The sequence below is a fragment of the Gadus morhua genome, chromosome 8, assembly GCF_902167405.1.
Source record: "Gadus morhua chromosome 8, gadMor3.0, whole genome shotgun sequence".
NCBI lineage: Eukaryota > Metazoa > Chordata > Actinopteri > Gadiformes > Gadidae > Gadus > Gadus morhua.
The window spans coordinates 21,744,993-21,762,152 of record NC_044055.1 but is presented as its reverse complement, the minus strand read 5'-3'; the positions used below and the strand labels follow the sequence as shown (position 1 = coordinate 21,762,152).

Sequence of the window (17,160 nt, the reverse complement as noted above, 5' to 3'; positions counted from 1 at the left end):
TGTTCCTGAATTTTAACCTTCTCTCCCTTCCTTCCTTTCCTCATTGCTCACGTTCCTCCCTTCTTGCCAGCATTCCCTCCAGCATACTTTCGTACATTGTCTTATTTTGTCTGCTCTCTGTCCTCTTCCTCCACTCTTTCCAATCCCAGATGTCCACAACTCTCTCTCTCTCTCTCTCTCTCTCTCTCTCTCTCTCTCTCTCTCTCTCTCTCTCTCTCTCTCTCTCTCTCTCTCTCTCTCTCTCTCTCTCTCTCTCTCTCTCTCTCTCTCTCTCTCTCTCTCTGTCTCTCTCTCTCTCTCTTACTGTGTGTGTGTTTAATTTTACCCATGGTCTTAAAATAGACTAGCCTTAACGTCAGTGCCTGCAGTGTGGTGCGTTAGTGTGTGTTTGTAAGGGGCAATATTGAGTTCCGACATGGCCTGCTTTGCAACCGTCTTCCCCACATCACGATAGCACTGCTATCAGATAGCAGCACCCTTCCTCCTCCCTCTAGACAAACGGTGGTTATGTAACGTCCTTTATCTGTCAATGGCATCGTCTTTGTTAGTGAGTAGTGGCTGTGGCTGTAGTGGCCCTTTGCCATTCGTTTTGGGACATATTTTTTGTGTGGTCTCTCACTCTGACAACACGTATACATTCACGGTAGGCTCTCGCTCGCTCGCTACACTTGGCTTACATTCTTATTTTAGTGATGCTGCGTTGCCATGGCAACGCGGTGAGGGCAGAAAAAAAAGAATAAATTCCGGTTCTTGCTGCAAAGGTGTAGCGGTGCTCGCGAGAGGCCACAACTCGCGATAAGTGGATCTCTCGAGGGTTTGGAATCCACCCACTGCGCACCTCCATGGGAATCAATTAATGTACGGGAACATGTTCGCGGCTTTGCATTTCACCTTTTGTCACTAAACTGAGATGCATCCATGCTAAAATGTGAGAACACACATGCCTCGTGTGAATGCACCGGGTTTGGAACGGATTGATAGAGAGTTTGAGTGAAATTAAGTGCAAAATGAAACACCCCGAATGGGTGCAAGCCTCCACACCTCACACACCACCGTGGACACATTAAGATCCCCTTCTATCGTTAATAACCACCGTTATTGCCCCGACACTGCGCGAGCTTTATATATAAGGTGCAATAACGCTCTCATCTGCCCCGGTCGCATCTGCTGCCACGCGGCGCTGCTGTATACGTCACCCTTTTTTTCCTCTCCTCTTTTTTCCTTCTTCTTCCTCCTCCTCCTCCTCACACCAGAGCCCCGCTCCTTGATTCTCTACCGCCCACTCTGTCCTCACCACAGACCCAGCCACTCATCGGCACATCGTCTCATCACCACATTGCCCGCTGCGCTTTTCTTTATTTTAAGGAAGGATATTTTAAAAGAGAAGGCAATAAGACGGAGCCATCCTCCACCAGTCTTTCCACCATGGCAAGCAACGAAGAGAAACCCGCCGCCGTCGCCCTCACCACCGCCGCAGTGGTCGCCGCGGACAAGGAGAAGAAGTCCAGCTGGAAGGACTCCATCTACAACCCGCGGACCGGCGAGCTGCTGGGGCGCACGGCGAGCAGCTGGGGTAAGATCCTGGGACCCACCCGGGGAGGGGAGGGGGGCCGCTCGGTATCACCGTATGAGACGCCGGCTCTGTTTCGATTGGGACAACGACGAGTCGTCGTTAGTATTCCTCTGTTTTCCTGAAAAAAAATCATGAATCAATAATATTTTTTACATCATCGCAATTGTATCCCTACGTGCGTTTGAATATATATATATTTTTACAATAAAACCGCAAGGCTGATATTTCTAATTCAGAAGAAACATATCGGCGTTTATTTTAAGCCAAATTCCTTAATGGATGGCCCACCATAGTGAGCTGCATTGTGGTGCAACTGCATTGTGATCGTCCATGCAGCGATGGAAGATCAGACCCTGGGCCGATTCCCCAACAGCGCCAGAGCGTTAAAACACCAGAAACCAACGCGTAACCAACATGGGGGCACGATCAACGGCTTCGTCTTTCTGGGTTGCATAACTCGAGCAGTCGCGGTTGGCACGGCTTCTCGGTGCCCATGGCGGATACATCTATGGATTTATGTAACGATTCAATGCTTATTCCCCGCAGAGGCCCCTCACCCATAGTCTTTCTGGGGCTCTCAGAATGGGCTAGGCGGGCAGGCCGGCCCCTGTGCTGCGGTTGCAGTGGGATGCTCCATTGCAGTTGCATGGCCGCCAAAATTAGCATTAGCTGTCAAGGTCAAATGGGATTCCCTCTCTTCCTTCCTTCCTTCCTCACTCTCTCTCTCTCCCCCCTTCTCATCCCTTACAAGGCACTGGGCAGGTGCATTGTGGGATACCGTTAGGGAGGGACAAGGGGTAGAGGGGGTACACTGCAGGAAATACTGAGGGGGTCTGCTTACCCTTTCATGTGAAAATGCCTGGGTGATACAAGCTGCCATTCTGAACCAGATGAACCATTTTGTGGCCAATATGTTGTCAGCGCAGTGTATTTGATGGATAAACCCATAAATCCCCTGGATGGACTGATGAGTTGGAACATAAATCATGGGGGTTAAAAAAAAAACAGGTTCCCTGCGTCAGCAATACATCTATCTGCCTTTATAGACACACCAAATGGGTTCAGTGGCAGTCACCAGCATCGAGAGGGACAGTTCCTCGTCAAAGGGAGGCCAGAGGCTTCCAACACTGCTTCCACTTGGACAGTTTGGCCGACCAGATGGGCCTGCTGAAGAGAACAGGGAGAAGAAATGTGTAGAATCACATTGAGGCCGAACTGATCAGATGATTAATTATAAACGAGCCCCCCCCCCCACCCCTCTCTCTCTCTCTCTCTCTCTCTCTCTCTCTCTCTCTCTCTCTCTCTCTCTCTCTCTCTCTCTCTCTCTCTCTCTCTCTCTCTCTCTCTCTCTCTCTCTCTCTCTCTCTCTCTCTCTCCCTCTCAATCCCTCTCAATCCCTCTCACCATACGTTGTGTCTCTGGTTCTCTGGTTCTCCTCTAGGTCTCATCCTGCTCTTCTACCTGGTCTTCTACATCTTCCTGGCGGGCATGTTTGCCCTGACCATGTGGGTGATGCTGATGACCCTGGACGACTATGTGCCCACGTACCAAGACCGCGTGCCTCACCCAGGTCACTGCTCATCCACACTCACACCAACACGCATGCACACACACACACACTCACACACACACACACACACACACACACACACACACACACACACACACACACACACACACACACACACACACACACACACACACACACACTGACAGGTGTGTTTGTGCAAGCCACTGAGTGAGGGAATAGTTTACTAAAATGGCAGGATCTGCCTCTCATCAGCTCTTTCTCTCTCTCTCTCTCTCTCTCTCTCTCTCTCTCTCTCTCTCTCTCTCTCTCTCTCTCTCTCTCTCTCTCTCTCTCTCTCTCTCTCTCTCTCTCTCTCTCTCTCTCTCTCTCTCTCTCTCTCTCTCTCTCTCGCTATCTCTGTCTCGCTCTCTCTCTCTATCTCTCTCGCTCTCTCGCTCTCGTTTTCTCTCTCCTGGCAATGTCCATTATTCATATGAAACGATTGACTAGGGATTCCCATCATATGTGCTTACTCATCACGGGAATGTATTGATCTGTTTTTCTGAAGTCCTGCCCTGTGTAATATCAGGAGTAGGGCTTGTTTAGCAGAAGCCTGAATGTTTGCTGTCAAACAGAGAATCTGATCCTGCACTCTGCCACTTGTTCTGCTGATCTGATGATATCATATGTCGTAAAAACTATAACATACTTAAATATTTCATATCTTCATCACAGGGTATGTTATTTGTCACAAACATACATTTTCTTGGAAGCAGAGATGCAGTTTTTGGTAAACAAATGTTAATATCTTTAATGCAGGCTTTAGGATGAGTGGTTAACCCAATGGTTCATATCTTTTCTCCAGGTTTGGTGATCATTCCCCACTCGCTGGACATCCATGTCAACAAATCGGACCCCAAACAGTACGGCCATTATATCCAACACCTGGAGACCTTCTTGCAAAGTAAATCCTCGCTTTGGTCAAGTACACATAAGACGTCAATGCAGAAAAACGTATTTACTAATGTAATAAAACAAATACCTCTCTATGCTTCCAGCTCTTTCCTTTTTTGTATTTCTTTCCTTGCCTGGTAGTTTACCATCATCTTAAACTCTGACTACTTCAGCTCCTCCTGGCTTTCTGTTAAACTCTGCCCTGTTTCCAACCCTCTCTCTCTCTCTGTCTGTCTGTCTCTCGTTCTCTCTTTCTGTCTCTCTCACTCTCTGTCTCTCTCTCTCTGTGTATCTGTCTCTCTTTCTCTCTGTCTGTCTGTCTCTGTCTCTCTTTCTCTCTGTCTGTCTCTGTCTGTCTCTCTTTCTCCCTGTCTCTCTTTCTGCCTGTCTCTCTTTCTGCCTGTCTCTGTCTCCCCTGGCCTGTCCCCGGCCCGCTCCCCCGCTCTGCTCCCCAGGGTACAATGACACCGAGCAGGAGAAGAACGAGCTGTGCCCCCCCGGGGAGTTCTACGACCAGGAGGGCGGCAGCATGGAGAAGAAGGCCTGCCAGTTCAAGAGGAGCTTCTTGAGCCGCTGCTCCGGCCTGTCTGACACCACCTTCGGCTACAGCGAGGGCGAGCCCTGCATCCTGCTGAAGCTCAACAGGGTACAGCCCCCCACACACCCTTCTCCGGATCTTTCCTCCTCTCTTGCCTTCTTCACTTCCTTCCTTGGAGCATTCACCATTCTGTATTCCTTCCTTCATTCCTTCCTTTCCATCTCACCTTTCTTCCGTTCCTTCTTCCTTACATTCCCCATACCTTCTATCTGTCTTTCCTTCCTCCCTCTATTTCCTTCCTACCTACCTATATACCTTTCCTCACTTCCTTCTTTTGGGCATCCTCCATAATGCTGTCCTCCCAAACTTCCTTCCACCTTCTACCCTTCCTTCCTTCTTTTGTCCTTCCTTTCTTCCCACCTCCTCACCTCTCTACATCCTATCCTCCCTCTTGCCATTATTCCATTTTTTCTCCCTTCGTTCCCTTTCTTCCTTTGTGCGGCCTCCAGTCATTCTATCCTTCCTTCCTTCCTTCCTTCCGTGTTTCCTTCTGACCATCGTTCCTTCCTTTTCCCCTTCCTTCCTTTCCTCATTGCTCCCGTTCCTCCCTTCTTGCCAGCATTCCCTCCAGCATACTTTCGCACATTGTCTTATTTTGTCTGCTCTCTGTCCTCTTCCTCCACTCCCAGATGTCCACAACTCTCTCTCTCTCTCTCTCTCTCTCTCTCTCTCTCTCTCTCTCTCTCTCTCTCTCTCTCTCTCTCTCCATCTCTCTATCTCTCTAGGCACAATGCCAGTGACGCCGTCAGTAAATCAAATCTACTCTTTATATCTTGTGTCTTAGATCATTGGCCTGAAACCTTTGGGAAACCCGTACATCAACTGCACAGCCAAGGTGACCCTTTTCCCCGTAATCACAATCGTCCATCTATCTCTTTGTTATGTGTTTTCTGTTACTGGTTTGTTTATGTGATGGACAAATACCAATGACTATTGCAGTGTCAATTGTTTCGTTTTTTTTGTTGTGTCAATCTTGTTTTTTCATTATTTCCTTTCTGTCTTTGTCTTTTTGTTTCGTGACCTCTTTCTGCATGCTGTCACTGACGGCAGTAGGGTAAGAGGAGTCGGCCGGGATAAGGAGTAGGACAGCAGGCATCATTGTCTCTGTCGTTCAAAGTATAGCTTTTTATGCAATCGAAATCACTGTTATGGCGTATCGAACTTCATCTTTCATAAGGCTTTGACAATATCGTCAAACATATTGTCAAAAATGGATTTCAACCGAAAAGCTGCTTATTCATATTAACACATCGCACCGCCAGGCAACGTAAAACCGCCGCACTTTACCTTGCAAAGAAAACCCTAGTGATAATCCTTTCTCCTCTTTTTGTTTGTTGTTGTTGTCGTCATTGTTCCCATGTGTGCGGTCTCATTTACCGTAATAGAACGCTCATAAGCCAACCGCATAGTGGTAGAATGTGCGTCCTGATTGGCTACTTCTCTTACACGTGTTTTGTTTTGACACGACGTTGGCAGACTGATACTCCAGTCCAGATGCAGTATTTCCCCCGCGAGGCTCGGATCGATAAGATGTACTTCCCCTACTACGGGAAGAAGGCCCATGTAAGTACATCTATAGAGATACAACAGATACAAAACAATACTGTACAAACATATCAACCACATTTGAACCGTGGTTCCCTGAACCAAGGTTCTGAGGCCCAGTGTACCGACAATAACAAAACATATCAGGAAATGAAAAATCGAGAACAGATGTGCCAAAATAAATAATCAAAATGACTTCATTTCTAAATAGAATAGTATAACAAATCATAAAAAGCTTAATTTAAAAACAATAAATAAGAAATATTTGATGTTGGAAAAGGCCCATATATGCATGCACTAGGAAGGCCTCATGACCTGTACCCAGGGGCAGACTGATGTGAGCCCCGTAGTGTGGCCCCTGCACTGGGAGAGTGAAACACGGGCGGGCGTGACCACGGGAGTTTTTGTGCAGAGGCACAAAGAAATTGTAAGAAGTTGATATTGCATAAAAGCGGGGGTCACAGCCAGGGTTGCCAGATTGGGCGGGAAATCTGGCCCAATCTGGCAACCGTGGTCACAGGCACCAACCAGAAGGTCCGGAGCCACCGCTATGGAGAAACAAAAGAGTCCTGGCCCCTCACCCTTCTGCCCTCCGCCCCTGACGTAGGAGAGCTACGCCCAGCCGCTGGTCGCCGTGAAGCTGCTGCTGACCAAGGAGGACTACAACACCGAGCTGAGCATCGAGTGCCGGGTGGAGGGCTGCAACATGCGCAACACCGACGCCAGGGACAAGTTCCTGGGGCGCGTCACCTTCCGGGTCAAGGTGTTCGAGTAAGGGAGGAAGAGAGGGAGGGAGGGAGGCAGGAAGAGAGGAAGGTTGGGGGAGGGAGGAGGGTTGGGTAGGGGTGAGGGGAGAAGTGGGTAAAAACTGACCCTAAAGCCTCCAACACCGCTAGGGATTCACTGGAGGAAAGGAAGGAAGAAAGGAAGGAGGGGTTTGAATACATCACAAGAGAGGAGGGAGAAGAACGGGTAACTTTAAGGGGGAATGTTTCTTGTGTGACATTAGTTGGTTAGTTTGGCCCCCAGGTTAGGCTAGAATGTTAGTTGTGATGTAGAAAGTGTGATTTGTTACCGTTTCCCACTCCTTACCTTCTCTCTGGGGGTTGGGCGGGCTAGGAGGGTTGGGGAGGGAGGGGGTTGATGGGAGGAGCTAGCAGGGCTGACCTTATTATCTTCCACCTTCTGTGAGATTCCAAGAGAACAGGGACTTGGGGTACTCTGGTTCCTGCCCTGACCAATCCATCCATATACACGTTGCACTGTCCCTTGTTTACCTCATTGTTGTACTTTTCTAGTTTTGGTTCGGTTTTGGAGTACGTATTTGATAAGCTGTAGGTGACTGCAGGGAAGACATGGGGTCTCCATGTTTCTGCTAAAGGGGGAAAGAAACAAAACAATCTGAATTATGTCTTTTGTCATATCGCGAACCCGGGAAAATCTTTTAAATTCTTATGAAATAGGTAGAATTTCTAACGATTGCCTGAAAAGGTTTTTATCTTTCTGTAAAATATTATTTACGAAATTTCTTGTTACATTTACATTTTGGTGTTTCACTGTCAAACTTCACACAATATTTTCAACATATTCAAAAAACGTTTTCATTGGAACTTATCTTGATAATCAAATATAGACACTATATCCATATACATCTATATATATTTATAGATATCTATATATATAGATGTATACATACCTACACACAAAAAGGCCAATTCTGATACTCCTGTTCACATAAGAATATGTTTTGACCCTTTGTAATATTTAGACAATTGTAGATCTTAATCGTGTGGTATGATGAACCACAAACCAGTGTTGTGCTCTCTGTCTGTCTGTGTGCATGTGTACTTGTCTGTCTACACATCTCCCTCTTCACCACACACCACACACACACACACACACACACACACACAAACACACATTGCCTAACAAACACACATAAACACGCACATACACATTGTGAGACACACATACACACATACAAATATCTGTTTACATGCACACACACATGCACAAACACATACACAAATACAAATATCTCTCACAAGCACACGCACACACACACACACACAAACACAAACACATACATTTACACAACACAAAGTGAGGTGTGAGGGGATGAACGCAGTGGTTGGGGGAAGCGTGTACTGTATATTCCTAAATGTCCTGTATAACCTTCTGGGTCCCAGAGAGCGCCGGTTGGGTCATTCTCTTCACTTTCATCAGCTCTGAATACTCAACAAGTCGGTGTTTTTCTCTTCAATGTATATATCTATACACTATTTACCATATTTACTTGAGTCACACTGTATTTTTTGTCACACAACAAAGATATCTGTGCACTGTAAAGAAATAATTTAAGCAAAGATTTACAAGAAATTATCTTCTTCAAAGCTATGTTTACACAGTCTTAACAGGAACCCACGTTTGAGAAGAACGCGTTGGAACATCTCTTGAGGAGGCCTTAAGACTTGGCAAAATAATTCATGGAATAAAGCTGATTTTGGAGAAAAGCGGTTATGTGTCATCATTTTATGGTCACTCCATGCTCTTAGAGTCAATGGCTCATCATCAGTGACTGAATCATCTTAGGTTCGCTCTTTTTGTAGTTTTTATGTATTGGACAATTAAATCAGAGTTAATTTAACACAGGATCTAAAAAAAGTGTAGTGAAAAACAAAAAAAAAACATTTAATTTTGAATATTTATAAACCTAATAGAAAATCTAGCCATTGGGGTTTTATGAATAAACATCTGAGGCTACATTTCAGGAAGGAGCCCAATCCCTCAAATGTGGTGTGTCCCTGCAGTACACAGTCATGACCACAGGGGCCCACCAGTAAGAGCACCTTCAGGGGACCAGTGACAAGGACCATGTAGGTGTGGTCTGGCTACAAGCGTTTAGTGAGGCCTATCATTTCCTTCATTTGTTTTCGGTTTTGGTATGGGAATTGACACTCATATACCAAAATGTCAAAAACCTTTCTCCCATCTCTGGCTCTTTATTTTTTTAATTCTGACCTCATTTAAAATCATCCACAATTCCCGTAGAGGTTTCTGTCTTTGACATGTTTACTATCAGTTGGTGCGGTCATTGTTGGTTGTGGACGTAGCAGATCAAAGCCTCTGTCTTCAACACCAGCCCTTCTTCCCCCTGCCCACGGCCTTGCTAGAGGCCAGCTTTGAGTAGCTTCTGAGAGAGAGAGAGAGAGAGAGAGAGAGAGAGAGAGAGAGAGAGAGAGAGAGAGAGAGAGAGAGAGAGAGAGAGAGAGAGAGAGAGAGAGAGAGAGAGAGAGACAGAGAGCCTTGCCTTGCACTATCAGTAGCTTTCTTGAGCTGAGTACTGCTGCCGCCGTTTTAGATAATCTCCCGGGGGTTTATCCAGAGTAAGAACCCACTTCCGTCACTCGCTCAACCACACCTAAGCTGCCCGGCTGTCCTTGAGACGCAGGGCCCATCACTGTAAACAAGGAGAGCGAGGCTCGGGGGGCCTACCGTATAGGAGTAGGACTCTGACCTCTCTCGTCTCTTCATACATGCTTACTGAAGAGACAAGGGGAAACGTATACACTTTCCCTCAATTGTTTGCTTCACAATGCTACTAGATTTGTAATGTTTGTAATGCACTTGTATAATCAATGTTCATATCACTTACTTTCGCCTAGCATCTTTAAAGTTCTTTCTGACAAAAACGGAAAAAGCCCAACGGAACATTTCACAAGCAGCAAGACTTTTTTTGTGGCTCATATATGAACGTTTACGTCAAGATGTATCAGGGACCATGTGGGGTATTTGTGGTTGTGTTAAGAAGGCCAACCCCAAGGATAAGGCGGGTTATCAGCTTATCGACTAAGAGCAGGACTCTGCAACTTACCTGAGCCTGGAGGGCATCTTGGCTCTAGTGAGCTTCGCTAACAAGATTAGAGTGTGTGATTATTGTACAGTGCTTTCTCCTGTGTTCTGGAGGACCTATAGACCTGGCACACAATTCTCCCTTCCTTTCCATAACTCTGACCGTAGATTCAAGAAAGAAATGCCCACATATGAGTATTTATTGTTCTATATACATGAGTTACATACAAATACATATTTTTTTGGAAAAATAATTTAAAGACAGACTTTATATTTGATATATATATTTTTTTATATTTTTAAATATTTCTGTAATTATTCGAATTATGCAGGATTCAATAAAATCTCTAATTTTTTTAATCTGACATTTCTAATGGGGATATCTTCTTTGTCGTCATATTTACAAGTATTAATTAGATAATATATTAATATGTAGGCATAAATATATATATATATATATAACAGCAAAAGTTACTGTTAAAACTCGGGAAAAGAACTGCAAGTTCCCAAATCGGATCAAATATTAACCCTGAGACAATTTTCTTTTTATACATAGCATACTTTGTTCAAGCTAACCCATTCCTCTATGAACTCAAACACAGTTTAGAACCTGAACTATACTCCGGTTTTGTTTGAGTCATATCCAAGCACAGCATAATGACAAAAACAAAAAAGAAACTATCCTCATGTTCATTGGAATGGACAGCCTGAATCTTCACAGGTACACCACCCCCAGATTCCTGGGTCCCAAAATCCTGGTACAGGAATATATTAACAGTTTTGCCCAATTCCTCTGACACTCCTCTCCCTCCATGAGCAGCATATGACTGCCGTTCCTTGACTAGGTTTGTCCAAAAGCCTCCGGGGCTGGAGGTCCAAAAAGCCTCCTGAGTTGAACTGAGCAGCCGCAGCCAAACCAACCATGCAGCCGCTAACCCTTTTACAGCCTTCACTCACAACTAGCATTTAAACAAACATCTCAACAGTTTCTCTGTCGGTGCATACATTTTATGCACACATATACATCCTTTTGAAATAATTAAACTTTTTTCTTGTTATTTTTATAAAACTAATTTTAATATCTAGCATTGGAACTCACTGCGTTTGATGTCAGCAGGTTACGGTGAACATATTTGCCTATGCTTTCCGATTGTAAAGACATGGTCTCTATGATGCCTCATTTTATAAGGGATGCAAGAGGGCAACTTTTATAAAACACTGAAGAACAAAAAAATAGTGATGGGATATGGTACATTTTGTAACTGAATATTCAAGTCAAGTAGTCATCTACAAGGTAGGCTTCTCATCTGCGAGTACTCCTCTAACTCAAGTACTCCCAATGAGCAGCACATATCAATCACCGGTTCTCTGCTTTAGGGCCAACTGGTCTACATCACATCAAGAAATATCTGCAGTGTAGCTGAAGGCCAGTGACGACACACACACACCCACACACACACTTCAACAATAACCTGCTCTATCCATCTCCCTGTTTTAAATGTAAATCTCAGTAAACCTTCCATTAAGTGCCGTAGATTTCTAAACCCCGTGCAACCGACTAGAACAGGCTGCTACACCTTTCCCTGTGGCGCTGTTTCTCCTCTCTTTGTTTGTATGCGCAATCCATCTGATGGACAAAGGGTTTAAGTCACCGGACAAATCAACAAATCAAAACTAGTTTCAAGTGTTATTTGTGATGGACGATATCGGGTACTTGTCGGCTCCTCACAGCATGATGCAGGTGCCGGACTTGCCCTCGCCGCCGCCACCACCTGCCGATGACTCTTTCCTGTTGGGGTCACTGAGCTCGTCAAACAGTCCGGTCTCAATCATTTCCTGTTGCCAGGGGATGGAAACCGCCCCTGTGCCAAACTCATTGAAGAACTTGTTATCGTTTCCGTCAAACTCAATGCCCTTGATCTCAGAGAACTCGGCGATGTCGCCGGTGTCCTTGGCGTAGACCACGTTGGGCTTGGGGACCCATGGGGGTTCCACCAGCCCCGCCTCCAGACGGGGGAAGTTGATCAGCTTAAACCATTCATGCTTCCTGGGGTCCTCCAGGTTGTTCCTGGGTAGGAGAGAGGAGAACGGTTCCCATTAGAACGCAAACATAACGTCTGAGGCTGAATTTTATAGTGATGTGAATGTTGTTATTGATGATTGATAGATATAAAGCCCTGGGAGACCTCTCCACTGCAACCATATAGAGCTCTTACTAAATCCTTTAGGACTCTACAACCCTTTTGGGATGTATCCATAGCTTTTTTAAGCCTTGACAAACCATATCTACAGTCTTTTGCAGGTCTGCTTAAAGTACTTGTGAGCTGTTACTGCAGTCTTTTTGGAACTCTATCTGAAGCCTTTTTGAGCTCTATCTACAGTTGTTTGGAGGTCTATCTGAGGCCTTTGGAGCTCTATCTCCAGCTATATAGAGCTCTATTTACACATTAGGAGCTACTTTCGGAGCGCTATTTTTAACCTATGGGGCACTATATACAGCCTTTTGTAACTCTATCTTCAATCATGTGGAGCTTCATCTCGAGCATGTTGGACCTCTATCTGTTTGAGCTCTGCATAGCCTCGAAACCTGAGTATCTCCTTACTTGACGCCCAGGCGCTCCTCGATCTTCTTCTTGAGGAACTGCTGGATGATGTCCTTGGTGACCGCGTCGAAGCACTTGTGCTCCCACGGCGGCTCGTCGTTCTGAATGCGGCGCTGCACCTCCTCTTTCTCCACCTTCTCCTTTTTGCTCTCGGGACCTTTGAACGGCGTGTACCCGGCCACCATCTCGTAGATACTGCAGCCCAGGGCCCACCAGTCCACAGAGGTCCTGTAGGGGGTCTTGGTCAGGAGCTCAGGGGCCATGTAGGCTCCGGTTCCAGCCTGGGAACAAGGAGATGTAGTGAGGAGTGCACTGGACGGATTGGTTAGGAGACTCAGGTGTGTATGTATTGGTGATTCAGGGCGAAAATGTATGGAAGGAGAGAGATTTGTGCAGTTAGGAGGACCATTGCAACCAGTCTAAGACCATGGCACTTGCAATCTCTACATACAACCCATTATGATATTGGTCGTATAAATTCTGGATTTGAGCAGAAACATATGGACACAAAGACGAGATAGACTAGAGGACTGGCTTCCCCTCTATGCAATTTGCCTTGCAGGCACATCATATAAAGGTGTATTTTGTACATTTCTCAGGCCGCAGTAAAACCAGGGTAGTTAAACCTGGGTAGGTATTACCCCTGGCCACAGTCAGGGACAATTAAGTCTCTCTACCTCTCTCTCTCTCTCTCTCTCTCTCTCCCTCTGTCTCTCTCTCTCCCTCTCTCTCTTGCTCTCTCTTCCACGTTCTCTCTTCATCTCTCGCCCTCACTCTATCTCTCTCTGGTTGACCTCTTCAGCAAACTAAGACAAGTGGATTATACCTTATACTAATCCTTCTACCTGTCAAGAGTCATGTGTGTATGAAGGCTGATGGATCACGTTAGCCGCTTACAACAAGGTAGCCCATCCCTTACTATACTACAGTGACAGGAATAACAGAGGCACTCTAATGGTCAGTACGTGCAGGTCACTATCAGGGCAGCTGTCATCTTATACTTTATATGTATTTAAAGGTTATTGGAAGTTTTTGGTTTCACCTGATAGAGGCTGTGACATGACGATTACACAACTTGGTATATGTTCTAAAGGTTCAATTAAAATGGGAATATGGAGAAATCCGATCCGTGCATCCATCTGCTTTCTGTAATTAAGAATGTGATCTTTATTTAAAGACTTTGATAAATAGCCGGCATTACGATATGTAGCAGATATCACTTCCAATGTATCGCCATCAAAAAGCCCCTAAGAGGAAATGCAGTAATAAGAGCTGGCATAGCTAATGAGTTTGCCTTCTCCCTCTCTCTCTCTCTCTCTCTCTCTCTCTCTCTCTCTCTCTCTCTCTCTCTCTCTCTCTCTCTCTCTCTCTCTCTCTCTCTCTCTCTCTCTCTCGCTCCCCCTCTCTCTCTCTCTCTCTCTCTCTCTCTCTCTCTCTCTCTCTCTCTCTCTCTCTCTCTCTCTCTCTCTCTCTCTCTTTCTCTCTCTCTCTCTCTCTCTCTCTCTCTCTCTCTCTCTCTCTCTCTCTCTCTCTCTCTCTCTCTCTCTCTCTCTCTTTCTCTCTCTCTCTCTCTCTCTCTCTGTGTCTGTGTCTCTCTCTCTCTCTCTCTCTCTCTCTCTCTCTCTCTCTCTCTCTCTCTCTCTCTCTCTCTCTCTCTCTCTCTCTCTCTCTCACACTCTCCCATGTTAGATACAGCTGGCAGTGAAACATACAAATTTGCGTTCCCGCCAGAATGTCTCCGTGCGTTTTTGTTTTTGTTTAACTACACACTGCCAAGAGAGCCGTAGAAAGTCTATCCATTGTATTCTTTACCCGTTCAACCTGATCGGGAGTGACCGACTTGAGTAAGTCCTGCTAAGAGGTTTACAGGGTCAGAGCTAGCCTTGGGTTAGCCAAGTTAGTCAGACTAGCAGAGGAGCATCATAGTGAGGGGTAATGAGCTTACTGGACATTCATAGGCAAGATAGCTTACTCTTTGCAACACAGTCCAGTCCAATCACCATGCTAAACTCACACACTCATTTGTGAGGGGGTTGGAGGGCGCTGGTGGGACATGAATGCTTTTTAGAGATGAGTATTGAACAGTAAGACCGGATGGATAACTGGAAAGTGGGTCAACATGTGAAATTCTTGTTGGGAAATCACGTTAGTTATTGTTTTTTCTGTTCTTTTCTTCAAACTAGATCGTTTCATTTTTCTTCAATACCTTATCATTTCTGTGGGACTTTATTGTGAGTAGTCTCAGAAACAGCCCTGCCGATATAAGGACACCTGCACAATGTCTGTTTTCATCACTTCACTGGCTCACTAGAAGTACAATTCAGCAGAAAGATTCAAACGTGACTCTGAGTTTGAAGGTCAAGCCAGAGAGAGACAGCTAGGGCAACCAGTGACCTAGCTTATCTCCTGTAACCGCAACAAATGCGCTACTTGCACTCCGTCATCTCAAACAACTAAGGGTCTCCACATTCCGAGACCTCCAAGTGGCTTGGCTATATTCCATTGATCTTTTGAATTATGTAATGGATTCAAAGAATCTCATTGGACAGATCTTTAGTGTTCCCAACTCATTCTGCTAAGGGAAGACCTCGGAACCAGGGAAAATTGCCTTTAAGCTCAGATATGGCAAAAGTTGAGTTGATCTTGCCCTGACTTCTGACCTAGTTGACGCTACAACTTGACAATAGGGTCCACAACACGTCAACTCATATTAAAGGCGTGGTCAATCCAGATGTCTTTGCTCATACTCAAAGTTCATCTCAAACAACTACAACGTCTCCACCCTCCCTGGCATGGCAGCTTGCGTGAACTGAGCAGTGTAATCGACTTACCATCTGGGTGATGGTCTTTCCTTCGCGGAGCTCAACGGCAAGACCCAGATCTGAGAGTCGGCACTGGCCAAAGCTGTCAAGCAGCACATTCTCTGGCTTCATGTCTCGATACACGATGTTCATCTCGTGCAGATGGAGGATGCCGGTGGTGATCTGCGCCGTGTAGTGGATGATGCGCTTCATCTCGATGCCCTTGTCCACACCATTGCCATCGTAGCCAATGTTGTAAATGTGGTACTTGAGATCTCCTCCATTCATCAATGTCATGACCAGGCACAGATGAGTCTTGCTGTCGTAGGCATAGGACAAGTTGACTAGAAACAGGCTGTTAACCTTCTCCAAAATCTGCTTCTCCAAAAGGGCCATCTTCTCACCGCCTTTCTTCTTCAGACGTTTTTTGCACAATTTCTTGCAGGCATACATCTGGCCTGTGTTCTTCACCTGTACGGCACACACCTGTAGGGAGGCCACAGATAGTTGAATCATTTGAGCTTTTGGTTGGAAAGAGCAAAGTTCTCCATTCAGGAGTCGGCCATGGTTCTGTATTCTACCACATTCAATTTGTATTGTACACTAATCCAATTATCAAACTTAAACATGACATTACATTTTAAAACATGAATATATACAGGCTTTCTGGGGCCCGATGTCCCTTAGAACATAAGTAGCCTGAAAATCACTGATTCTACTAGAATTTTGGTTCAGGATTGAGCCTCTCATCTGAAACCGTTTGACCTTTCAGAATATTCTTTGCACCCTTACCTCGCCGAATCCTCCTTTTCCCAAGGTTCTGAACTCGTAGAAGTATTTGTCACTGATGGGCTGCTTCTCATACTCTTTCCATTGGAGGAATTTGTCAAAGAACGGAGTGGTCTGGTAATCCGTGAAAGGCTTCCCCTTTAGAAACTCTCTTGCTGCGTCTTGGATGCTGCCTTTCATCACATCATCGAAGTCCTTGTCCGTCACAGCCTTGCACTTGGTTTGTGATTCGGGGGGCAGGAAGGTGAGGAAGTTCTTGGAGTCCGCCTTGCAGTACTTCTTAATGATGTTCTGACGGGCCTTGTCTTTGGCTGCCCCCTCGGCCAGGTCCCAGTCATACATGTCATCGAAGAAGCTGGCGGCATTGGTATACTCGGGGTTGCTTGACAGGTACTGTCTGAAGAGCTTCTTGCCGATAGGCTGCCTCTCGCACAGTTGAGAGAAGTCCTTTTCAATGGCGGTCCGTACCACCACACATTGTTCGGTCTTGGGCAGAGACAAGCTGCGTCTGCGCTTTTTCATCTCCTTGTCATCCCCACCTTGGGCCTTCAGGTAGGCCGTGTTGGCCACCAGGTTATCCAATCCCCCCATGTCACACATCTTGGCGGCTCTTTTGGTTTCCCCCCCCAAGTGACTGGGTTCTTCGCAGACTTCCTAGGAGCTCCCTTGCACAGCCAGTGCACTGTCCTCGCTGATCTGCTCTTCTGACAGAGAGAGAGCGATATGCAACCTGCTCCAAAGCCAGCAGTGGAGTGAGAGGCTTGAGCTAACTTACCTGCGAAACCTAATACACACCGACACACCCAGTAATTACTCATTTAGAATTAAATACCAGCGAGGGATTTTGTCTTAAGATTCTTTGTGTGGTCTATTCAAGGATGCTGTACACGGAAAGGGAATCGTAAGCGGGCTCTGTCTTAAGGAGCTTTCTACCC

General features: G+C 45.9%; 2 protein-coding genes across 2 annotated transcripts; one reads left to right on the top strand and one right to left on the bottom strand.

Annotated features, from left to right (window-relative positions):
* Positions 1–1,235: 1,235 nt before the first annotated feature.
* On the top strand, positions 1,236–8,693 carry atp1b3a (ATPase Na+/K+ transporting subunit beta 3a). Its single transcript, XM_030364951.1, has 7 exons — positions 1,236–1,573; positions 3,015–3,143; positions 3,949–4,047; positions 4,493–4,683; positions 5,420–5,470; positions 6,112–6,198; positions 6,788–8,693. The coding sequence occupies exons 1-7, from the start codon at positions 1,426–1,428 to the stop codon at positions 6,953–6,955; spliced, it is 873 nt and encodes a 290-aa protein (XP_030220811.1). The 5' UTR covers positions 1,236–1,425; the 3' UTR covers positions 6,956–8,693.
* Positions 8,694–10,214: 1,521 nt separating this feature from the next.
* grk7a (G protein-coupled receptor kinase 7a) lies at positions 10,215–16,825 on the bottom strand. Its single transcript, XM_030364926.1, has 4 exons — positions 16,229–16,825; positions 15,467–15,922; positions 12,636–12,916; positions 10,215–12,100 (listed from the first exon to the last, which is right to left on the bottom strand). Exons 1-4 carry the CDS (start codon positions 16,823–16,825, stop codon positions 11,758–11,760), a joined length of 1,677 nt encoding a protein of 558 aa, XP_030220786.1. The 3' UTR covers positions 10,215–11,757.
* Between the last annotated feature and the right edge of the window lie 335 nt (positions 16,826–17,160).